Here is a 26,486-nt window from a genome sequence, read left to right as displayed (position 1 = left end):
AAATCACAAGGGACCACTATTTGTTTTTAGTTGGCTGAAAGACCTGTACAAGACTCTTAAAGGGAAATTTAAAAAACAGAAATTTTACTTGGGGCATATATTTTGTGCAACTTTCTACTCCTCTGATACTTATGAAAACTATGCAACATCCCTTTTTTGCTAATTATAGGGCCCTTTAAGTTTAATTCCTCAATTGAACTTAACTTCAACAAGGTAAGAAAAGTTTCCAACAGTTTGTGATAAAATGATTCACTTTAAATAGAAACTTCAAATGGCATCCAATACAGGTTTTAAATTGATAAGCAAAAACAGGTATCTTATTTAAAGCTATAGTCCATCATTTGCAGCCATCCGAAAAGTAATTGGCGTAATTATTGTTGAAAAACATACTTGGTTGAAAGATAGTAAGGGAACTAAACTCCCTGTGAAATTATTCTTTCTGGGAAGCTGTCATTTTGAAGTAATCAACGAAAGAAGGCATTTCCAACGGTGATTCTTAAGAAGCACCGTAGGAAAATTTAAATTAGTAGTTCGTTTTGTTATTCAGCGCAGCGCGGACAAGGATTGGAGCGACGCACACGCGCGCGCGGTTGTTATAATTCGTCGGATCAGTGCGCGACGTCGCGTATAGCTGCAATTCAAAACAATTCAAAACATGATTCAGTAACTTTTGATTTGAAATTGAGATCTTAGAATGCTGTTTTTCTCGGAATAAACAGCTGAAGCTGAGCTGAAACTTCATCAAGTACATGTAAGTTGTTCAGCATCCTTCATTAGATTTTAAACACGTTTGTTGCTTCAAACGAACAAAATGCACTAATTACAAATGATGGACTATAGCTTTAAATTTGGCAAGTAAATATTGTGAAAACGAGAATGTAGAGGCTACTGTGTGTGGGCAAGTATTGTATTTAAATGGGAAAACAACTTTACTTCACAATGCACAACTAAATATTTGACAAAACTAACACAATAAAGAAAAGCTGACAACCAAAGATAATTTGTTGGACAACTTTTTAATTCCGAAATTCCTCTCTTTGTTTGTTTGTTAATCTGTCCATGTCTATGGAGTTTTAACACTGCCCATTGGCAAACATTAATTCACGACCTTGTAAAATTTAGTTAGGGTTGCAGTTGCTTCTCTGAAATCGTTAACATTAGATAAACCTAGAACAAAGGACTACACATCAAAATGTTGCTTGACCAGTTGCAATAAATTATGTCTATCCTATGCTATGCACTATGCTGTTTGACCAAATAAAACAACTATTTCACACAAAAAACAACAACTTTTTTTATAAAAACAAACACATTTTGCCAAAATTGTTTTGTAATATTTGGGAGTTAGGAATCAATATTTATTTTTAAATGTTCTCACAATTGTAACGATAATATATTTTTACAAAAGGCTCAACTTCACAAGGCCAATGTGTTTTTAGTGCGTAACAAATGAAAACAAGTGAAAATGATGTGCAAAATAAAATCATTCCATGAAGTTTTGATTTGTTGCATTTTTTTATTAATATTATTTTTCTATTCTACCAGCCTAATGAAGTTAAGCCCTGAATGATGACAAAATCTTGGGGAGCACAAATAAGATTTATAATTAAAAAATATATTAAACAAATTGCTGAAAATTTCACAGACAAAGTGTACAGCAAGTAACATGATAAATTATTGAACACATTAAAACACCGCACAGTTATATCTGCGAAAAAGGAAGCATTAAAAATACAGCACTTACATTGAAAACATAATCAATGATTGTGTGGAAAAACAGATATTACTCATACCATAGCTACGACATTACCTGGGCCCAATTTCAAAAAGATGGGAAGCATGTAAACTTTTTAAGCACAGAGCAGGCAGCTTGATTGCATGGTTGTGCCAAGCTGAAAATATTGGTAAGCGACTTTGTGTTTAGCAGCATAAAACAGGACCAAGTCTGCATTGCAAGGTACAGTTTCAAATCAAACTGTTAAGCTATTTGCTTACGAATGGTTCCGAGTTAATGTCACACATGAAAGTCCGTTTTAGCTTTTCTGGCTTACTTAGCAGCTTTTTGGAATCGGGCCTCGGGTCGTGATTTGGCAACGAGTAAGTTTCAGGTTTATACATGAAATGACTATAACAGCAAAAATTGAGTATTTTTTTGGGTGTACACAATGTATATTCTGGACAAAGCAACAGTTGACGTAAAGTTCCTTTTAATGTTGGAACGTTAAGAAGAAACAAAGTTACTTCAAGGTGTTAGGAAGTCTCCACAGTTAACACAGAAATAAAGCCACTTCTTTCTTTATCCTTTTCAAAAAAAGTCTGAACAATAAATGTGAAAATGGAAATAAATTTTATTTCAAAAAAATGGAATAAAATGATTCTGAATCCCAAACACCCACAGAAAATCTTTTGGAAGAAAAGAAAAATGAAATGTTGAAGGCCGCTCAGTCCCTGGTATTGTAGAATGAGCTAAAAAAAAAAAAAAAACTACCGAAGAAAATTTTTGTTCTTTTCATCAGAAGCCAGGCAGGGGAGCAGATCCGTCTCCTACAAGGCACTAGTTAGCCTCGTCTGCATTTAAGAAAATTGCATCATCGGAGTCTTTAAATACAAAACAATATCTGCCGGAGCTTCTTATGAAATGAACATCTTTTTGTCTTCAAGATCAGAACTAAAAAATGTACACCCTATTATTAACTACTGCCAAATTTTGCTACAATGTTTGATTTTCTGACGGTGGTGGTCCAAAGAGCGCAATACCAGGGAAGATCAGACGGGTGGAGATGATGGAGATTAAAATGACGATGATGTGGGGTTGCTGTGACGACGTCTCTATGGAGACGTGGCATTATGAGATTGCTCTACAGCTCGTCCTTCTTCTGCTCCCCGTCCTCCTCCTCCTCTTCATCCTCTTCGTCAAATTCTTCATCCTGATAAATGGTGAAAACAAGTAAACAAATTTGTTATTTTCTGTTGTAGATTTAAAAACACTCTAGGTTCATGAAGCACCATTATTGACTCCATGCGTAAGAGCCCCATCGGTGTAGAATAAGATCTGCAGACACTTTAGTTTTCCATTTTTCAATTAAAGGGAATGTACATCATTGGCTTTTGCAGTAATTTTCAGAAATGAACTAGTTGAGGGGTTAGAATAATAGATCAAATATTGTCTAACTGACATGTTTGAAGTTTTGTGTTCGATAATGCTTGAAAAACCAAGAAAAACAAAAATTGTCCAAGTAGTCTGGTTCCCTGACTCCACTAAAGATAAAATGGATTAATTTATAGATGTCGGAAAATTGAAAGGTAAGGGAACCAGTCTAGCTGGCCTGCACCCGGTCATGAACATGTAACCAATAGCAAACAAAATTTGGACTGACAAAAAAAAATGTAAATTTGGAGCAGTAGTTGAAAAATAGTTAGGTTTTTCCAACGGTGGTCGGCCGACCACCGTTGGAAATGTATACAAAAATACTATTTTCTTGAAAATGACTTGACACCAGGTGGCATAATTTTACAGGATGCTTTAGACTGTCATTTACCAACATCCTAGTAAGGTATTTCGTAAAAACTTAGTAGTTTTATTTTTCGATGTTTGCAAATGTTGTATATTCCCTTTAATGTTAAATGAAATTGTGTCACTGAAGATATTAATGCGGATCTGCTACATCCACCCCTGTGTAAGCTTGGTGGCTGACTGGTTACTTCATCTGCACTCGCAAGCAGGAGGTTGTGGGTTCGAGTCCCACCTGCTTGAGCAAGCTCGTGAACACTTTTTTCGCAAGCTATCAGGCAGCATTGAGTAAACAGGGCAGGGGTGTGAGTGACCACTGATAAAAATAGCTGAAAACAGCTGAAAAAAGGTGTAAAAAAGCTGAAGTTTGGAAATCTCCTATACTTTTGTACACAGCAAGTGAGGGGGAAAAACCCTGAAATCCAAAACAAAAAAAAGCTGAAATCAGCTTTAAAGCTAAGATTTCACAACCCTGACAGTGATTACTACATACATACATAGACGTCAGTTAAGGGCAAAATCTAACATCAAAAATTTACATATTCCTAGATGCAAAAACTTCCATAATTTAAGATACTAAGAGCTCTTGTGCTGATGCAGGTTGATTTCTATCAAGATTTTAATGTGTCTTTTTGTGCAATCTTTATATGTTTTTGTTTTACTCTTAATTTATATTTTATAATTGTCTTTTTAATGTGCACCCCCATCTGTGGGGAGTCAGGTCTCTGGACCATAGTGTTTGCTTTTGACTAGCCTATGCCCAGTTTGGCGGTGTGACTTGTTTATATGGCATGAATAAAATAATAATAATAATAATAATGAAAAGCACATATTTCTTCTTACATCGTCTGGGCCTGCACCATCAACTCCTCCAGACTCCAAGAATTTTGTTAGATCCTCCAACGTCCTACCACCATTGTAATCAACAACCTGCAGACAAACAAGGATTCCATAAATTAAACTAACAGGCTGCAAATTAAGATGCCGAAAAGAACTGGCCTAAAAGGAAAGGAAACATCCCTGTCAATATTTACACTTCTGAATGCTGTAAAGCTTGAAAATACTCCAATTATACTCAAAAAAATCCACCAATTATGTCACGCCAAAAATGTTGAAGTTGGTGACTGCTCAGTATGGAGGTATCTAAATCTATCGAAATCCTGCAGCCCCGCTAGGCTTACAATCCTTAATCCATCAAAATCCCCCCGTTTTCATGGAGGTATCCTGACTCCGCTGAAATTCTCCAAAACAGGGGTGTGGATTTTGATGGATTCAGGGAGGTTACTTTTTTTTGTCCAGGGTTCAAAAGGCAATAATCAATAGGTAGTTGGCTCCTTGAATTAAAAACAGACTAGCTGACTGACTCTCAGAGACTGACTGAGTCACCGAGTAAATAATTAACCCTCCTGGTTGGACATAAATATACACAGAAATACGTAAATCCCAGCAGGTCAGTTTCAAGGGAAGGGATATGAAGTGTTAAAGTAGCCGTGTCACAGAGAGTCACTTCACACAGAAAACAGCACTGTGGAAACAGTGAAGTGTGACTGAATCTGCCTGCTTGCCCCGAGCTTAATCACACAAAAGAAGTGTGTAGGGATTTGAAGTGTTAGCCATACTCAAGAAGTTTACCTAAAAGAAATTGGAAGTGTGGCTGCTAACTCCATGGGCAAAAGTGATTTTGCAAAACTTGAAGGGTTCTTAAGTGTAGAAGACTAGGAGGGTTAATATCCTGAACTGAGGTTTTACGGCCCAGCTAGCTAACGCAAACCTAATTGTATATTTTTTGCTCACCTCATTAGTTTCTTTCTTGAAAAGCTTTAACGTTGGGAAACCGCCAATAGAAACCCCTTCCACTTCGTTGGCTGTGGAGTCCATCTTGGCAATTATAAGGTCTTCGCGGTCAGCAAAATTCTTGCCCAAGTCATCAAAGATTGGAGCGAGCTTCTTGCAGTGGCCGCACCATGGTGCATCTGTGGGAAAGACAGGGCAAATATTGGTCAGGAAAGAAAAAACAAAGTCACACAGATTAACCAAATAGTCCCTGTACCGCCCCAAACCACCCTGCCTGTCACTGCCCAAAATCGTCCCACACAATGTAGTAAAGGATAATGGTAATGGGGTACTAAAAAACGTAAAAGTCTTAAGTTACTCCAACAGTTGTTTGTCAAAACAATTGAATATTTCACAAGTTCCTCATTCGCACATAGCCAAATAAAGTGGTGAGAGAGCCCCTTTAACCAGAGTTGAACTATTGACCATGAAAATCCTGGCCAAACAGGAGCCCTCCAACAAGAACCACATAATGTGTAATAAGATCGTTATAGTGGATCTAGCCAGCCTAACTGCAGGGCATAGATAATAAATCATCCGGTCAACAAGACTAGTCTACAAGCTCGAGTGAGGGCTGTTTGGGGTCTCCTGACCACTTTACAGCCTACATTTGATAGACAGCAAATAGTTGAGTGAATTCCGGACCCCTATTATGACATGTACTACAAACTATAGTACTGTCCTGGAACCATGCATGGAGAATGCCATAACCCTGGAGGTTAATATAATATTTTGCAAGACACAAACCGTTGAGGCAAGTTTAAAGGAATATCCTTCAATTTTCTTGAAAATAAAAAAAAGAAAGTTTTTTGAAATATTTTTTTAAAAATGTATACTTACAAAATTCTACTAAAACATCCTTGGTTTTATCGTAAGCTACTTCAGCAAAGTTCTTGCCCACAAGGACCTTGACGGGCTCCTTGTCCCAATCCTCTGGGACATCCTCGGTTTTGAGATGAGGCTGAAGATGAAATAACAAAATAAATGATAGTGAATGAAACCAAATTTCTAACGCCTGTTTTAAACTGGCATTCCAGTTGTTATTGTGTAACCCTTGCTGCATCAGGCTATTATCATGATCAGAAAACTAGAGTTGGGAGAAATCCGTGATTTCAAAATTCGGTTATCCTTATTATTTTTGGGAGAAATCCGTGATTTCAAAATTCGGTTATCCTCATTTTTTTTTCAAAACGAATAATGGTTCTCCGATTGCAACGGAAACTCCCATTCAGCTCACAGTCACGCCAACAAGAAGTGACCGGTGATTTGTCGCATGCAATGCCCTCAATGATGACTGGGTATAGTTTGTGGGATTGAATGACCACTGGGCCTTTACAAAAACACTCCAGAACTGTAATGTTGAAAAAGTTTGGGGGGTTGGGAGGTTAACTATCTGATCAGTTGAATGGGTGGGCTATTCATGAACCAACTGGACTGCTAGCGAGTGAATGCGGTAAAAACCAGAGACCCAATAGAGCAAACTGGAGGGATCTCCCAGTTGTTTTCTTTAGCTTGCGTCACAAAAAATGGAAGGAAGAAGTTTATTTTTTGAGGTTGGTTTCAAATATCCGGTTTCCAAAGTCCAAACCAAATTCAAACCAAATTAAAAAAAAATCGAATCCACCCACTACACAGAACCTGCCTATTCTGCATCACTGTGAACTAGTTTCACTATTGTGTCCTGTTGCAGTAAGAAACAACAGACTCTGAGGCACTTCAGGATTTCTGGCCCATTGGATCTTGTAGCCCGGGGTTGTGTTGGGCAGGGTATCTTGACAAAACGCCCAAGTGGTTACTCCCTGAAAGATTGGAGTGACTGACTGACCTTAAGCTTGCCCTCCTTGTAATCGCCGACAAACTTCTTGATGGCATCCACGGTCAACTCGTTGGACTCTGGCATGAATTTCTTCATGTCGTCGGCCAGGACGATGATCCTCATGGTGGGCAGGCCTTCTTTAGTGATGGCAAAAAATTCCGTAATGCGGGCGTTGGTTTCTTTGTCGGTGTTGATCAGAACAAACAGCATCTGTGGGGCAATATTTAACAAATCATGACTTCAATAGTTATTTCAGGTCTTGATGACTTATTTTTGGAGACAGCAAAGGTCAACACTCATGAAGTTTTCTGGATTACTAAATCGATTTTACCAATCTCCTTATTTGTTTAAGCCGAATGCATCACTTTACAATTTTCTGTCCCAATACTCACTTTTAAAATACAAGAATTTTTGTTCTCGAGGGATCAGGTTGCCATGGTGGAATGTTCCTTTCCTTACAATACGGGGAGTTAGGTTGACCGGGGTTCTATTCCTGCCTGGGCCAATATGTGGATTGGGCTTTCAGTCCCTGCCTGATTCCATGGGTTTCCCCCAGAATATTCTTTTGGGCTTTGACTCAAACATCTAAAAAAAATGTAATTTTTTTCTCATTGTTTTCTCTCTACAAGGTTTCTTCAGGCTTGCAAACTAGAGTGCCTCGGGTGCTTTTGAGGAATCTGTGGTTTCATTACCAGAAATAATAAATAATAATAATAATCAGGGTTCCATTCCTGCCCAGGTAAACATGTGGGTCGGATTTTTAGTTCCTACTTGATTCCATGGGTTTCCCTATATCATTCCAGGATTTTTCCTGTTATTTCCTTTCCCATTTTCTACCAAGGGACCCCACTAGAATCAAGTTGAAATATATTTGTGGACTATCCAGGCTGAACACCAATAACTATATATAAATGAAAGATCCACCAGAGACAATATGTAAACGTTCGACAGCAATTGTGGATTGTTGTGATTCTCTTCAGTTTTGACAATTATTTCCATAATTAATGGGTTAACAACAGAGCCCCAAAAACAAGACGTTTGTTGAAAGTGGTGTAAACAATTCTACGGGCGACAACAAAATCTGGACATCTACAATACCTCTCCCTTGCTGTCCTTTGCAACTTCGCTGAAGGCACCGTGAATGTCTCCAAACTTCTCGTCATCCTTGCCAATGAACAGCAGGTTGTGTACCTTCACGTCTCCTCCAAAGATTTTGGGTGCAGTCTGGTCAAAACACAAAGCGAAAATATATATCACACCACTGATCTCATATAAACTCATCTAAACCCATTGAAATCCCATTTTTATTTTCATGTGCGCGATGAGTACATTTGTACACCTAAGGCTTTTAATTTTGTTGACACAAGGGGACAAAAATTCTAGGTTGTGATCTGCTTACTGAAATGTCAAGGTTTTCTTTTTCATTTGTAAACTACATAATTTCTTATATGTTAAGACTTGTATACATTTCAGATGGAATCTCTGTCCAACTTCCTAACTGGAGATACAGACATCCAAAGTTATAGTGAAAAACCATCAGGTACAGAAGTCAAACCACTTGCAACTCACAAACCACATGATCCAGCATATATTTAAAGGTTGGGTTGTGGCCAAATCTAATGTTCTCTAATGTGACCAAATAATATTAAAAATGTATAAACAAAATCTGAAAGATTGGCTCAAGGAGGTGTGTTGATTGACACAGAATGACCCAGCATGGTCCTTTACACAATAACACATGGATCACAAGAAATCAATTGATTTTGATAGTTAGTGCAAGGGGAAAAAATCAAAGTGGGAAAGTACTGAATTAAACTTACTTCGTCAGTGAACTCGATGACAAGAGGCAGACGGTTGTTCATGATAAATTTCTTGACATTTTCTGCAGTCATTTCATCTTCAAAGTTGTCACGTTTGTTGTCAAACTGGACAAAAAGACAACATATATCCAATCAACAGGCAGGTTTAACCACTCGACATTACATTTTGCATTGCAGAAACGATGACCAACAAAAGACCGGCTGTAGATGGATTATGTCAACGGCATTAGAAATGGTTGATGGGGTGGGGAGATAGCTGCTGGGTGTGGGGAGATAGGGATGGGGATTGAGGTGAAGGGATGCGGAAGAGGGTTGCCGAAGGGGGATGGGGTGGGGCCGGGGTGGGGCCAGGGTGGGGCCGGGGTTGGGCCTGGGACTGGGGCTGGAGCTGGGGTGGGGCCGGGGCTGGGGGTGTGAGGGTTGGGGTGGGGTTTGAGGTGGGGGTGTGGGTGTGAGATGGCGTTGGGGATGGGGATGGAAATAGAAAAGGGGTGGGGGAACCTTACCTGCTTCATCAGGACAATGCCATCAGTGACCTCATACTTCTTCAAAACAGCCTCAGCTGATGAGATACCAAAGATCACGTCGTCCATCTCGCCAGCCACACTCAGGAAAACCTTGGCCTTGTCCGATTCCTTGTCAGCAAACAGACCAAAGACAACCACTTCGTTGGCTTTCTCCAGAGCCTCGGCCTCCTCGGGGGTCTCGATGGCCTTTGCTGGCGGGCCTGTCTTCTTTTCGAGCCATGTGATGATTTCTGCTGTGGTCCTTCCACCTGTCATCCAAAATAAATTAATATTTGGCTGTTAAAGTTTGTCCACTTTGTGGTACTCAGCAAATTAACCCTTACTCCCTAAGCTTTCCAACAAGTGTTACAAAAGTGAAACAAACAGTTGTGTTCCTTCTTGTGAAAAGGACCCATATCAGAATCTATTTCTTACCTGAGTAGTCCTTAACTTGGCCATCCTTGAAGAATTTCAGGGTAGGGTAGCCACGCACACCGTATGTCTTTGCCGATTCTGTCTGTGCGGTGGCATCCACCTTGGCCAATTTGATCTCAGAGCCGGATTCCTTGAGAGAGCCTGCCGCCTTGGCATACTCCGGAGCCAGGGATTTGCAGTGGCCACACCAAGGTGCGTCTGTAGAAATGACAAGACAAATCAAATGTATTATGATGCTTTAAATGGATGTTGAATGACCACTCGATATGTATACTGAATCGGTGCTTGCGTCCTACATGTATACCAGCATAATAAATTTCACAGCTATATGAATGTGAACATATGCGCTTAAATGCATTCAACTTTACACTCCCACTTTTGCATCCCTCTTGAGATTTCTTGTTCAGGTACCTGTATGTGTTTCTTGCCTTCACACATGTCACCACGACATGCTTAAGCAGGTTAAAACCAGAATTTACCCTTACTTCCCATTATTGGTGCGCATTTAAGGGTAGTATCTATAGGAACAGGATACCCTTTTCGGCTATTGAAGTAAAAACCGGGTACCTGTAAAAGAAACCCTATCCAACACCAAAATTTAAATCCCGGAAGTTGTCTGACATGTCTGAACAGCTTTATACATGTAGCTTTACAGTATAAACTAAACTGCAACTAAACTGCATCGTGAATGTCATCTGTCGCGCGTTAAATGCACATAAAAGTGATATCTGTTTTGGTTTTCCATGTAGCATGAATTCACTTTGAAAATTCCCCGCGACTGACATTTCAAAAATGACACAAAACCTTTCTTTTTCATTGTCTGAGAAGTTACTAACTAATTTGTAAAGTCAGTTATGGGTGTCCGATCCCATATTTTGAACCAGTTCCTGGCATCAGCAGTCGGGTACCGGGAACCCAGTTCCAATGCACACTACTTTCCATGTATATTTGCATCTTCCAAAATTGTCCAAATTAAACGGCATGAAAAACATGTTTTACTTTAAATTTCATGTAAGGTACAAAAAATGTACATGTATGTAACAGTGGTTGGGTTAGCTACATGTATACTTTATTAATTTATCTTGCTTAATGTTGCCTAAATTTACCAATCTTCTTTTTTGATTCTGAATGAACAGTGGCATGTTAAGTTTAGGAGATTGCATGAATTTCATAACCAGATACAATATACTGGGAATTTACCTACACAACACATTTTTTTCTTTCAGTGGATGATTTTCCCCGGGCAACAAAATAATCCTTAGAACACTTATTTGACAGTAATTGACACAATACAATGTTTCCATGTTAAAATGAGAATTCAAAAGAATTTTTGCTCCTTGTACATGTATTTACAACAAATGAATAATTAAATGTCATCTACATGTACATTGTACATACATGTACATGAGCGTGAAACTAGTGGTTCAAAAAGTAGACTTTGATTTGGACTATTAAGCAAATGTTGGTTTATTTCCCAGACATAATCAAGGTCAAGTTGACAAGGCTACAGACTCGTCTAACAATGATTTAGTCTTGTACCGGTATGTACTGTATAAATCACCTGACTTTTTTTTCCACAACAGAAAACATAAGACCATGTTGCTGCTATATTTAACTATAAATAAACCAAACTTTGCTTACATGTATAAGGATAGCAAAGATTAATGCAAAATGCCACACAGCTCTCCGAACTGTGTTTTTTACATGCTATTGGAAAAAGCACACAAAGGTTCCGCACACTATTGTTGCACTTTCATATCTAAAGTCTGGGGTCTTTTAAAGAAAAATAGAATATGGGTACTGTTTATCTCTACAGCTTTTCAGTTGAATTCAATAGGGCCAATTTCACGAACACAGATCTACATGTATCTACTTTAAATTACATGTACAGTACTAACTGCAAGGCTTTGGACAAAAAAGTCCACCTCTAATTTAAAAATTACTTCACACATGTAAGGGCAAAATGGTGAATTATAATATTTAGGTCATGTTACGGGGTCGTTTTTGGGGAGGGAGGAGGGGGGGGGGGGGGAGGAGGGGGGAGGAAGGGGAGGGTTAAAGGGGAAGTTTCAATGAGCAGATGTCCAAAAAATTAAAATAACATTTGTGAACCTCAACAGCTGTAACAACTATTGATCTGTAAATTGCATTTAACCCTTACCCTACTTGACCCTCCAACGCATGCCAATATGTGCCTCAAGAAAATCTCCTATGTTTTTTGCATGGCCCTCCAATATCTGCCATGTCATTTCAAGGGTAACTGGACAGGCACTCCAATACATGCCACAGAGAACAATGAGAGTCCTCTGATAACAAAGTGAGTGCCCCCAGCTGGTCAGTATCAGGCACCCTCCAGGGCCTCCAACTCCTGCCAATTGGAGCCTTCACTGCTACAGTACCGATCATTGTAAACCTACCACCGGTTAACGGTAACCAATGGTTACCTATAATCCTCCCGATAATCTCGTTGCGTTTGGACGAAAGGCCGCAAAACGGCATGCTTATCTGATTGGTAAACAGTCTGCGGTCAGGCTAAGGTTGTAAACTTCCTGCCTTCGTTCATGGATTCTATAAACAACGTTCCCTCCTGCAGCAGCCTACACATCGTTTTATTGTTCCAGTACACGCACTTGTGGTTAGATAATGCAGTCGTAAAATCCTTGAGTCAATTATCTGCTATCGTGTATCAACTTTTGACCACGATCTTTCCAGCTGCAAGAAGGCATGCTGACCGATGTATGGTGCAAGTACCTCCAAGGCCGCTTATCATCAAAGATATATACAATGTATAAGTTTTGAAGTTCGCCTGTCAATCATCGTCTCGAAATGGCTTTCCAGACAAGAATATATAGGACACTATTTTATTCCCCGGCTGTAAGTGGGGAACATGTATAAAAATGTGCTTGGTCGTTTTTTTAAAGTAAAACAACGACAAACACCTACACGAACTCTCCGTTAAATATCCTGTGGATTTCTGGGAAACATTTAATACGAACTATGCTTAGTTTCTTAACAAATAATATCAAGGTAACCAGCATCCCTTGGACCATTAACTGAACGTCAAAGAATATTTTTAATATATATTCTAGACAAATTTGTCTGGTCCTCTCGATTTTTGAAACAAAACAATTCCCTACATCCCATCCCATTAAATTCTGAACTCCTCGTTAAATCCTGCGAATTCGTGATTTTATTTAATATGAATTGTTCTAAAGTTTTTCTTATTTTTAAAGGAATGAGGGTCAAGATTACCAACAGCCCTTGGTCTTTTAATCGAACAATCAAATATATTCTAAAGTACATTCTAGAGTATCATTAAAACAAAATAATAGGCCGTGCGCTGTTGTTGTTGTAATGTTCTTTTTTAATAAACGAAGAAAATCGTCATTCCCATTTAGGCCAAAAAATACTTCTGCTTCTGATTACATGCTTTTCCAAAATAGGGTCGGTCGTCGGAATATTTGTTTTGCCTTTTTTTTTTAATGCTGATTGAATGGGGTATTCAATTATATGCGGAGTTTTAGACTGAACTTTTTCCATTGCACTACGAAAGCTACACAAAAAATGCCACAAAAAGTTAACGCTAGTCAAGACTGGAAACTGGCCAAAACTCCGTAATTCATGAGTGAATGCATGTGTGGCCAGCGGGCGACAGACCTCGTTTTTACTGTGGACAATTTTGGGGAAACACGCTGGATCGTATCACTCCAAGTACGAGTAGTGCCATCTCAAAATGAACGCTTGAACGCGGAAAATACATACACAGACAAGAGAGATCAAGCTCTGTGAATAAACTTGCTAAAATGTTCCTTCTCCATTGGTGTTTTCTTGGCATTTTTACGACGTCGAATCCGACTGACCAGTAAACAGTGCACCGCGTGGGCCTGCCATGCTAGCGCTCTGCGCTATAGCGAATAGCTACCGTACGTGTACATGCACAGACTGGTTTATACCGCACTTTTTTGTCTTATTTTCTATAGCCTCGGAGAGAGCGAGAGAGAGCGAGAGAGGGGGAGACACCGAATACATTCAAGGGGTTAATTTAATATAATTTGTCTGGTTCTAAATTTCTTGATTGTTACAATAAAAACGCGATTTCCAGAATAACTCAAAAGTCCTAGCCCATTAAATTCCGAACTCTTCGCTAAATCTCCTGTTGATTCCTGTAGACAATTTAATACGAATTATGATACTTAGATTTTGTTATTTTCAGGAATAACATCACGATTATTATCAGCAGCCCTTGGACTTTTATACTGAACGTCAAAGTATATTTACACAATAAAACTATTAAAAGGCCATGCCATTTTATTTTAGAGAGAGACGCCGAATACAACCAAGTGGTTAATTTAATACGGTCTGATTCGCTTGATTTTAAAATAAAACGATTTCCAACGTCCTAGCCCATTAAATTATGAACTCTCAGTTAAATCTTCTGTGAACTCCTGGGGAAACGTAAATACGAATTATGCTTATTTTTTTTTATTTCAAAGGAATAAGATCAAGATTATCAACAGCCCTTGGACTTTTATATTGAACGTCAAAATACATTCTAGAGTAACATCTAGCCTTCACGGAATAATGTAGGCGGGGTGGGGTTTTTTTTTGGGGGGGGGAGGCGATGGGGGGTTTAAATGAAGAAGAAAGTCTTGCCCCGAAATAAACACATGGAGGGCCCTGCATTTAATGAATTATTTTGGGACTTGGAATATCCCTACCCGACTCGTTATTTTTTCATGTGCATATTCACAAAAGGGGCCCGTGTGAAATTTCAGTTTACCTCATTTTCTGTTTGAAGTTTTTATGGTCTTTGAAAAAAATGCCCAAATAAAATCTTTAAAAAACCTTTCCAGCAGAATGATTGATGGCCGCATTGATGAAATTGATACAACACATCTGTTGCTCGTTATATACAAAGGATCAGTTTGGCATCAGCAAAAGGCGCCGCCGAACTTTGAGGACGGTGTCCCATGAACAGTCTCAGCCAATTAAATGAGCCGGTCCCGGCAAATAAATACGCCATTGGTTGCTTTCTCCACGGACTATTTATGCTTTCATGAATATGACGCGCCTTCCGCACTCAAACGGATATTGATGGCCAATGGCTGGAATTCCTTGCTAGGCTGAGCCGCAGGTGCAGCATGCCCACTGTCATGTCACGCGCCAACCTGGTTGCCTAGAGATACTGTTGCTAGGGAGGCTCCCCTGTGATGTCCCAGACTGCCGGTTGCGTAGCCAGAAAATCTTGCATGGGAGAGAGCGGGTGTGACTATTTTCTCGAATGCTGACGCTTTGGGGACATTTGTGAAGGCAACAACCCCAAAAAAGTCCTGCTTCCGATTTATATGCCATTCAAAAATAAGGTTGATCGGTAGGGAATTTAATTTTTTTTGCCATTTTTATTATGGAGGGCCAGTGTTTCCCCTGCCCATTCTTTTGTGAGGTGGCCCGCCTCGGGACTTTTTGAGGCCGCCTCGGCCTTTTTTGGCCAATGTTGCCGCCTCACGGGTACGAAAAAGGAATAAAAAAATATTATAATCAAACCTGTGCATTTTATGTGTGTGTCTTTGTATTTCACCTTCGAATTCTCCGGACTAATGTTAGTGTTCTTTGAGATCGTCATTCGTACCGTAAACCACGGAGAAATTTCTCCATGCGTAAACGAAGTCGATGTACCTGCAATTCTCTAGCTAGTATGGAGCCTTTTCAACGTCCGTGTACGTGTGTATATTACTGGTCGAGTCTGGGTGCATGTCGACTCGAGATTTTCGACTAAGTGACGAAGTGACAATGATCCCATTTATGGATACACTGCGCAATCCTAAAATGAACGCATATCCTCCGTGCTTAACAAGGCAGATAGTCCCAGAATGCTGCGCACGTTCCGGCTGATTCGCAGTGAGCTCCTCATGTGCAATTGGGCAAGTGATGCGACGATCGTTGGTTGCACAGCACGCGTGCGTACATTATGTATGACCTGGTACCCTGCTCAGCCTGCCAAGCGATCGGTGAATGCAATTTGTTCGTTTTATTTCTCCATGGTTTTCCGAAGGCTACAAAACGGTACCAAGTAACGGTTTTCCAATCAAACATCCTCAAAATACATGCATAAGAAGTCCACGAAAGGGGGTTTATTCGGAAGCTTGGACTTTCAGGAGAACACGAAAGTTGTTTTTTTTTGTCAAAAAAAATAATGCCGGCCCGTTCCGGCAGCCGAGGTTATCGGCATGCCGCAACGCGTGATTACGCGTACACGTGCATGTTCCGTGTTGCCGCGTTGTGTGTACCGTGAATGGAGCTGTATTTTACCCGTGTGTTACGGCGGGCTGTGTGGTCGCATTGCGGTGTGGGCCCAGAGTCAGATATGTCTGTCCGTACAATCGTGCCGCGCGGTGTTAGTGTTACGGGGGGGGGGGGGGGGGGGGGGAATCATAACTTTTCTGTAACGAGTGATAAAAAGCCTTATTTAAACATTTTGATGGATTCGAAAATTTAGAGGTGTTAAAATAATAATAATATTTTGACACTAACAATTTCAGCATGTTTTCAATTTCATTGAATTTTTTTTATTTTAACTATTATTTCTCCAGAATGCAAGCTCAAATGAAACTAATTTAAACGTTAGTGATTTTGTCGTGTGATTCTCTTTCCAATTATACCAAATTTTCCAGGGTTGTAAAAAAATCCAAAAAGTGCTCAACTCCCTGGTGGTAGGCCTACATTTACACAAATAAATAGGGGCCTATGTAGGATTTTTTGAAAAAAACTTCAATAATTTATATCAATATTTTATTCACATATACTGCCCAAAAAAGTAAGAAGAAAGTGACCTTAAATGCCTCACATTGCACCACAGAGCGTCTAGAACGCCACGCCGCAAAGGCTTCGCGCTTCGCGCTCGCGGGGTCTGTTTTCGACCAAATTTATTTTACCACCTCACACCTTCCACCAACCCAGAGGAAACACTGATGGAGGCGTCTGCGCGTAATCAAGGGTAAAAGGTAGGAATTAATGGTTCTAGGGTGTTTTTTCCTTCATTTTTTTTCCCATAAAAAAATAGGGTAGGTAGGGGCCGTCAAAATAGGGTAAGTCGAGAAACCGGAAGCAGAACTCTGTTTTGGGCCTAAGATGTGGCTTCTATTTCGTCAAATAAAAAGACCACAAAATAATGGGGCCGTATCATAAGTCCGACGCCTCATAGGTCCGACGCCTCATAAGTCCGAAATTTCGGACTTTTGAGGCGTCGGACTTATGAGGCCTAAAATGTATTTATTCCGCTTCATAGATCCGACGCCTCATAAGTCCGACGCCTCATAAGTCCGACAAATTAAACGCCTCGTTATTCCGTTGTCGGACTTATGAGGCGTCGGACTTATGAGCGGACCCAAAAATAATAGGCCATGCCCATTTATTCACCCGACCTCAGAGAGAGAGACGCCGAATACATTTAAGGAGTTAATTTAATACAATTTGTCTGATTCTCTTTTTTTTTTTAAATGAAACGATTTCACCACATCTTAGCCCATTAAATTCTGAACTGTCAGTTCAATCTCCTGTGAATTCCTGGGGAAAATTTTATACGAATTATGCTTAGTTTTTATTATTTTTAAAGGAATAAAATCAAGATTATCAACACTGAACAGCCCTTGAACTTTTATTAATACTGAACGTGAAAAATATATTCAAGAGTAACATCTACACAAAATAATGTAGGCAATGTTATGGGTTTTTTTAAACGAAGAATAATATCAAAAAAGACATGGAGGTCTCTCTGCATTTAATGACTCATTTTGGGACTTGGAATATCCCTATCCGACTCGTTATTTTGCCATGTGCATATTCACAAAACCGGCCTGGGTGAAATTTCAGTTTCCCTCATTTTTTTTTCCAAAGTTTTCATGGCCTTTGAAAAAATGCCCAGATAAAATATAACAAAAAAAAGCCTTCCCCGCAGAATGATTGATAGCCGCATTGTTCAAATTGATACAACACATATTCGTTGTTGTTACAAAGATCTATTTGGCATCATTTAAAAGGCGCCGCCGAACTTTGAGGACGGTGTCTGATGAACAGTCTCAGCCAATTAAATGAGCCGGTCCCGGCAAATAAATACGCCATTGGTTGCTTTCTTCACGGACCATTTATGCTTTCATGAATATGACACGCCTTCCACACTCAAATGGATATTGATGGCCAATGGCTGGAATTCCTTGCTAGGCTGAGCCGCAGGTGCAGCATGCCCACTGTCATGTCACGCGCAAACCTGGTTGCCTAGAGATACTGTTGCTAGGGAGGCTCCCCTGTGATGTCCCAGACTGCCGGTTGCGTAGCCAGAAAATCTTGCATGTGAGAGAGGGTGTGACTATTTTCTCGAATGCTGACGCTTTGGGGACATTTGTGAAGGCAACAAACAAAAAAGTTCTGCTTCCGATTATTTTTTCATGTCGTTCAAAAATATGGTAGGTATGGTAGGTAGGGAATGTATTTTTAATTTTTTTTGACATTTTTTTTGGTAGGATCATTATGGAGACGTATGCGGCACAAGGTAGACATTGATGGTATCGGGTGTTTTGTTCTCATTTTCCATATAAAAATAGGGCAGGTAGGGAACCGGAAGCAGAACTTTCTTTTGGCCTTAGATGCGGCTTCTATTTCGTTTAATAATTTTTTTAAAGATAATCTGAGCTTGAACGTTACGTACAAAATACAAATAAACGATCTTCCTCAGGCCTGGAAAATGTCTTTTTTGAAGTGACATTTTTGAAGTGACAGTGACACTATATTTGACAACACTAGCAGAAGATTGAGTTTTTTTTTATTTGTATTTCGCCTCTGGAAATGTTTTTTTCCTAACATTTTCGTATTCCCCCCCAAAAAAAATACCCAGGCGGCCTCTCAAAGAAAGAAGCCTGATTCCCCCCCCCCCCCCCCCCCCTGGGCATGATACTATATAGGTCGTTTTTTAGACCGCTCTTTGGATACGTACGTACTATACAGTCTATACTGTAGAACGTTTTCGTGAAATGTTCTGAAAACCGGTATCCACTCACCATACTCATACTGTAGTGTAGCGGCATGTTGGTACATGTATGAGTGCAGAATTACTCCAGGTAACAATGTTATTATCTCGCAGTGTTTGCTAAGGATTAAGCGCAGATAAGAAGCGTTCGCCGACCTCATAAAAACGAACTACCGCCACGAGATCTGCCTGTGGTTCAATGGTAAACACAACAACGTGTACTGCAGCAATAAAACGATATCGACTTGCCGCTTGACTGCAGGATCGTTTGTGGTTTTTTAATCCCCGCTAATCTGCCTTCCGTAGTGGGCAGAGCTGAAACACTTTGACGAAGAACGTATTTACCGTATACCAGGAATTGTTTACTCTGATCGGTACTGTAAGACTTGTTATCTGCCAAATAACTGCAGCTGGAGGGCATTGGCATAACCAACTGACATGCAGTAAACTACCCTCAGAGAGTAAGGGTTAATATCCACATAAAAAAAATTTGTATCCTAAAATGTGACAAAACACAACAAGTGATTCTCAACTGCCAAACCTCTTACACACAGGGAACCATGTGCCACTTTTGCCTGATTAAAATATTAATTATACCCCAAATCATAATTACATTTTTATTACGAACAGCGATGCAGAAAAGACACAATGCAAACAATAGAATTGTACGCTTCGGTTGCCCTGTGAGAAACAGGACACATGGACTCCAGCAAAACCTTAGTGACAGAGACATCACTATCAACAGTATCAGATAACAAGCATATTGCAGTACACAGCATGATTCATCATGAATGAAAACCTTGGCAGGTTAGCCTGCCTGCATAAAAGGGCACTTTAAGCCTAAAGCTGACGTGGCTTTACACCACGAAGCCGTTTGTGAATTGAAGGCAAACACAGGTAGACTGTCGGTTAGCCTATTTATATTTAAGGTGTGGGAAATTTCTTTCAATTTCTGTGTGGATATTTATCCAATTCTCTTCAAATGGCAAGCAGGCTTTCCTTGAGTACACTTTTATTTTGATCGTGATAGTGATCGCAGTAATTGATGCAAACATACAGGTGTGCAAATAAAATGTAGCATCTCACAATGATACAAACCCAAGTTACCATATGGTTCACTACAATCATGTGGACTTAAATTCAGAAATTTGAGTCTCCTTTTGAAAAAATAAAAACGACTGCCATGTATTACCTAGGAAACCCCCGAAATGAATAACTTCAACGGCTAATCCACATGGGACCGGTGCAATTTGTACACGTGTACATATTTCCACCAAAGATAACCCATGTAACTTAAAGGAAATGCATTCTTCCTCTAGGAATGAGTAATAAGGCCTATGCAAATTAGGACCTTTCCTTTTTCGACAGTGAGCTTTTTTTTTTACACTTGCGCAAGAGTTCAATAGATAATAAATTTAGAGGAACCAAATCTTGCATCATTATCCAACACCTGATTTTGTATGATTGTATCAACTGATTCAACTACTTTTTCTATATTTTTGTTTTGTTTAAACACGAACAAAATATAACCGGTTTACTGCACTGTAAATCGCCCATTGGATTTTGGCAGTTTCAGCAAGACGCATAGCAAAACAAAAATCAATCTAGATGATTCCTCTCTCCAACTTCGATAAATTATCAAACTTTTTAATATTCTTCATTCACCTTTTTCCAAATTTCCGTCATTAACCCTAAGCTCACCTAAAGCTACAAAAATACTTAACTGTAGTACATGTATGCAGTACTTAAGCATATCAGTGGGCAAAGAACTCATAGTATTTTCTAGCCATTGGTACCAACATACATGTACATGTACATAGTTTTTGTAGTACTTTGTACTATGTGGTACTTTACTCCAAATGAACTCTTTGGGGGTTAGGGTTAAAACATTTCTGTCATAAAGTCTTTTTCGCATTTTCTTCACTGCTTCATGCACACTACCAGTACCTACCATATGACATCTGCTTCCCACAAAACTGGTAGTGGCGCACATGTACATTTACATGGAGCAGCACGTGGCCTTTTTTTGCGCAATATGCACTACATCATACAGTGACACAATGAAACAATACAGTTCTGCTGATCATAAGATTAAAATATAAAAATGTTAATTAGCCCGCAGGCACTGACAATTTAAATTATACCATAATTTTAACATGAACAAACATTAGATGGTTAACAAGTGTATTCCATTCATGAAACCAAGTCTGCATTTTCTGTATTCTTACAGAGTTTTGCAAAAATGCAAAAATGATGAAAAGACATGAATCTGGAACTGAGAAACATTTCCAATTTTTTTTTTAGAAAATACAAGAACATTTTCTTGACTCTTCACAGACTTTGCACGGTCATTGTCAGAAAAAAAACCCTGATTGTTCGAGGTAGGGTTTAGGTCACAAAAGTCATTTTTTTAATGATAAATACATGTACCATTTACAACTTTAACAAGATATTTTCCCCAAATTTTCAAGTCACAATTTGCGAGGGGAGTTCTCAGAATTGAACGGGAAATTTCACTTTTCTTCCGGATCGTAAGTAAACTTCAGTACAACCATCTTAATCATCGATGTCTACTTATACCTCAGGTGGCATATCTAGTAATTTGGAGGCCGTCTTGAGGGTGAAATCTGATGTATTTTGTTGGAAAATGTTGGTTTTTGGGACAGTGACAGGATGATGTTGTCCAGCTCGCACTAGTATTAGCTTGGACCTTACTATCGCCAGACCACGTCCAAATGTTAAAAAAGGCGATAAGTTGGGTCCAAGTTACTCGGACTACATTAGGCCTACATTTGTAAATACATTTCAGTGTCTCAAAAAACACTAGGTAAAACACCTGGTTTAAATCCATTTTTCTTTCGTTTACACATTCCGACAATGTTCAACGAAAATCGAAATCCAAACTTGTATTTAATTAAAATGCTTCTTTCTTTTCAGTTTTTGTCTTCAAAACCACACCAACTGATCAAAAACAAATGTAGAAAATATATTCGTCAAAAAAGCCACCCTAACCTAGCCCCATAAATGTGGCCTATTTACTGGACTGCCTCCGTAAACATAGGCCACACATCCACATGTACAAAAATCGTGTCGACTTTGCCAAATTTTGATTTTCACATTTAGGCTTAGTTTGTAGGATTTTTTTGCTTTATAAGCATACTAAGCCCCTCTTTATAGGCTAGTCTGTAGTCAGAAAGTGCTGCCTTTTTCAGATGTCTAATTTTTGTGAAATTTCATGTTGAAATTTTGATACGCAAACGTGTAAAAATGAATCTGGAACTTTCACGAAAAATATACATCTGAAAAAGGCAGCACTTTCTGATTAGCCTATAAAGAGGGTGAGTATGCTTCTAAAGCAAAAAAATCCTACAAACTAAGCCTAAATGTGAAAATCAAAATTTGGCAAAGTCGACACGATTTTTGTACATGCGGATGTGTGGCCTATGTTTACGGACATGACGGAGGCAGTCCAGTAAATAGGCCACATTTATGGGGCTAACCCTAACCATGATGACAGATAGAGCAATACATTACTCATGTATTTCATAAATTAACACTTGCAAACGAAATGCTGACATGTCTGTCTTCTTTTTTTTTAGTTCCCATCTCCCCTCAAACATGCCAAATGAGCATGCAACTGAACAAATGAAATAGGCCACAACAAACATACGTATTCAAGTTCAAGACACTGACAAATGGAACTTACAAAACTCGACGAGCACGTGCTTATTTTCGGCAACAAATGCAGCCAAATTGTCGTCCGTCAAAACGACGACATCCTCCTCCACCTCGACATCAACAGCAACAACAGTAGCAGCCAAAACGGCAAGCACAACGGCGAAAAACTTCATTTTGGACACGATTTAAAGACCAAGTGGACAGCGAAAAGTAGACACGGCACCTGGCAAACGTGGCAAAGAGAACCTGTATTGTTTGCGCATGCGTAATATACGACCTGCCTCCTTCCGTGGGGCTACGTGATTGGTCGAAAGTGACCCATGACCCGGTCGTGTCCTTAGCTAGTTGGTTGCTTTCGGCTGCTTTTGCAAAATACAAGCACCCGGCAAAATGAAAACATTTTAATCCATTAAAAATCTATCGCATAACAACTCTTTGTAGTATAATTTTGGAACATATCTAACTGTTTATGAGGTTTCCCCTTGATCAGCTATTAAAGATCAACAAATTATTCCATAATAAATTGTTTCAAATTAGTAAGCATTTGGGCCAGGATAAAAATTCACTCAGATAAATGTAGACCTACATGTTTTTTCATATGCTTTATATTCTGAAAACATTTTTTGCAACTTTTTTTTCACAGTTGAAGGCCAAATAAAATCTCTTTGTAAGAACGAAATCGTCCTAAAAACTTGTTTGATTTTCATATTATTGAGTAAATATTTCATTTTTTTAATCCAGATTGAGAATTAAAAGCTATGAGTCATTAAGTCTCTGAAATAAAACAACTTCAAAGGATACTACAACATGGACACAGCAAAGAAAATCATTTTGTTATTCCCCTGGCATAGAGCTGTTAATAAACAAAACAAACAACTGACACAAAGTTTAGTGTGCATATTTTATGATTGTCTTTAATATGGCATACATGTGCGATTACTTTTCAAAGGAAGACTTGTTTTCGTTAGCATGCACTTCTCTTTAAAAATGTTCCAAAACAAAATGGACCCTTTCCAAGTTGCTGGCTTATACAATGAAAAAGTAACCACATGATAGGCAGACTGAGCACCGTAACTTGTTCTTTGAGGCAATTAGCTTTCAATACTATTTTTTTCTTTAATAATCGAGGCAAGAACAATTCTAATACTGTTTTACTCGAAACAATAGTTTCTTCAATGCAGTTCAGAAACAATGGAAATATATGTTTTTCCTTTTCTTATACAAAACAATTACAATACACTGATATCAGAAAAGGCAACGTGTCACTTACATGTATGATAACATTTGAGTAAAAGCATCGATAATTATAAAGCAGGTTATATATACTGGCGTTCTTTTTGATCAAATTCAGAGATAATTGTGGCTGAGACAAATGAAGAGTTGATCATTTTTTTTAAATGAATTTCAATTTTTGTGGTATATCTCATATATTGAAATCTTATCAGAGGACTTTGTTTTAATCACTATTAAATGAAAAAAAACAAAAAACTGTTCCACAAAACAAAACAGTACCGTACATTTTCATATTCCTTTGTTGACCTTTTTTTAATTCAGTGCTTATTATGTTGCGACCAGCTACAAATTTGTGGGGAATTCATTCAGTGATGATGGCAAATCCAAAAGACCAGTCTTAATTCAAGCAGCATCCTAAACCTGATCCCCTTACTAATCTTTTGTTTTCACGTATATACTAGACTTTAATTCAAGCAAGCTGTAACACTGAGGCAGCTGATTTTGTTTTTTTCTATTCTTTTCGAAAAACCTTAGTTTTTGCTTTTCTATATTACCACAATCATAAGCATGATGGGGAAAGGGTGCAAATTGATTGTCATTATGCATAATGCCCGGCAGAATCTAATCATTAAAATGCCTGTATTTATATCATACAGGATTGATACATTCAAGTACATGCATGGGCATGTGTAACATATGGTAAAATAAAATATGTATTATCAATTTCAACAATCTTTTACAATATAATTAAGCTATCACTGAAGCGTGAACGCCCAAGTGAAGCCAATACTTAGCACAAATTAAAATGAATTATGCATGAACAACAGTTTCATGGGGGTTTGTTTGCAAGATGATTAATGCTTACAAATTGGGATACCCAGTGCAAAAACACAAACAATAAAAATATTTTTAACTTTTTAGACTAATTCTCTATCAATAATCATTTTGGTCAAGTTCATTACAAATTCAAAATTGTATTATTTTTTTTTCCAGCCCGATCCGACCCTTAAAATCAAGAATCTAGTTGTCATGATTTTCTCCAGATCTCAATATTCCCACGTCAATCATCAATACATTTTCATTCAATACAATTTTTATGTTAAAACAATATACCGAACATACAACAAAATGTTGTATTCGAATATATAGACAAAATAAACATATTAACTAAACAATGAAAATTTATTTTTCTTTCAATTATCCTTATGCTGGTACCCTCTCTTTTTTTTAACTATTAAAAATGCTAATGGAGTTTCACTTTAATAACAGGCACGTATACGCCTTTTAAAAGTGGGTATATTTTCCATATTGGGATTACGTTGCTTATCTTTTAGTTACTCATCCCAATGCAACAGCATCTGGGCCCAATTTCATGCTTCCCGTAAGTGAAAAATCCCTGCTTATCGTAGCAGAAAATTCCGTGCTTATGGTAAGCGTATTTCAAGGGTTAGCGAAGAACTTGCCATGGCTTCTGCACATGCATGCATACATCCCGTAACTAAGGATATCGATTCTGTGCTTACAGGGTTAGCACAGAATTTTTTCTGCTTGCGCGGTTAGCACAAAATGGTGATCGTTAGCACGGAATTCTGTGGTTAGCAGTGCCATGACATTGGGCCTTTAATCCCATAAGGCAGTTTGCCAAACCACAGGCGGTCAGTCCAGGCATAGACCAAGGTCCAGTCCATCCTCTCTGGACACACACACACTGTACAGGCCACTGACTCTTGTTTTACTATACTCCCGAGGACAATGCTTTGTGTTTTCCTTAATTTCTGTAATATAACACTCTCCCATAGACTAAGCACACAAACCTACTACAGAGGACCATTTTGAACAAAAGACCCAACTCCCGAGGACTGAAAGGATCTGTTGTTCTCCCTTTGTGTGTCTGTCCTCGGGGGTTATGTAGAATAAGTACACATGCGCAGCCCCATAATTTGGGATTTCCAGTTTTGTGCACTGTTCTATTTCTGGACTTAAACAAATGTTACACTAGATATATATTATATATTTATTGAAATGTGCATTTAGGCCACTTGGGAAGGCTTAAGGCAAACAAGTCATTCAGTCAAGTGATACTATAATTGCTTCCTGCTGGTTGCTTGTTGCGGGCATTACATTTTGAGATTATCCTGGTTGCAGCTGAGCTTGGGCAAAAACCCAAATATAAGCTACATTGTATGTACTCGGGTTTTGTTTGAAAAGAGGGATTCACGGTAAGCAATTACTGTTTTATCCCTGTAGAGGAACCTTCCTTGATCCTCCAAAATCCACCAATGTGCAGAAAATGAATGATGCATTCTTAGTACTTTGGAGGGATGCAAGCCCAATAGAAAGTATTTTAATAGTGGCTGGGTTGTATCACTTCACTTTCCTCAACCCTACAAAACCTTTCAAACCTGCCGGTGGATTTTGAAGGAATCAGGAGTGTTAGGGCAATTGCTGGCCACAGTTAAAAACAAACTAGTTCCTGTAAAACTTAATCAAATTAGGTCTTGCCCGGTTCACCGACGTATATACTCAGTGTGTTACCTCCCGAGTGAAAGGTTGGAAAAAATCACTCGGGTGGGACTCGAGCCCATGACCTCCTGCTTTCTAGTGCAGATGCCTTACCACTCGACCACCGAGTTAA

The 26,486-nt window shown here is 38.9% G+C and overlaps 1 protein-coding gene across 1 annotated transcript; it reads right to left on the bottom strand.

The window, feature by feature from the left end:
• Positions 1-997: 997 nt before the first annotated feature.
• On the bottom strand, positions 998-22,867 carry LOC119734460 (protein disulfide-isomerase-like). Its single transcript, XM_038207966.1, has 10 exons — positions 22,647-22,867; positions 9,922-10,119; positions 9,487-9,755; positions 8,981-9,085; positions 8,259-8,384; positions 7,170-7,370; positions 6,185-6,305; positions 5,306-5,484; positions 4,355-4,441; positions 998-2,927 (listed from the first exon to the last, which is right to left on the bottom strand). The coding sequence occupies exons 1-10, from the start codon at positions 22,789-22,791 to the stop codon at positions 2,859-2,861; spliced, it is 1,500 nt and encodes a 499-aa protein (XP_038063894.1). The 5' UTR covers positions 22,792-22,867; the 3' UTR covers positions 998-2,858.
• Positions 22,868-26,486: the final 3,619 nt, after the last annotated feature.

Source organism: Patiria miniata, unplaced genomic scaffold (assembly GCF_015706575.1).
Source record: "Patiria miniata isolate m_02_andy unplaced genomic scaffold, ASM1570657v1 HiC_scaffold_27, whole genome shotgun sequence".
NCBI lineage: Eukaryota > Metazoa > Echinodermata > Asteroidea > Valvatida > Asterinidae > Patiria > Patiria miniata.
The sequence above is the reverse complement of the archived record's forward strand: the minus strand, read 5'-3'. Positions and strand labels throughout refer to the sequence as shown.

Excerpts from the sequence above, each read along its gene's own strand:
- LOC119734460 (XM_038207966.1), bottom strand. The coding sequence starts at position 22,791 with ATGAAGTTTTTCGCCGTTGTGCTTGCCGTTTTGGCTGCTACTGTTGTT. Across the intron at positions 9,086-9,486 it reads GCATTGTCCTGATGAAGCAG|TTTGACAACAAACGTGACAA; the intron begins GTAAGGTTCCCC and ends CTTTTTGTCCAG. Across the intron at positions 8,385-8,980 it reads TCATCGAGTTCACTGACGAA|ACTGCACCCAAAATCTTTGG; the intron begins GTAAGTTTAATT and ends TGTTTTGACCAG.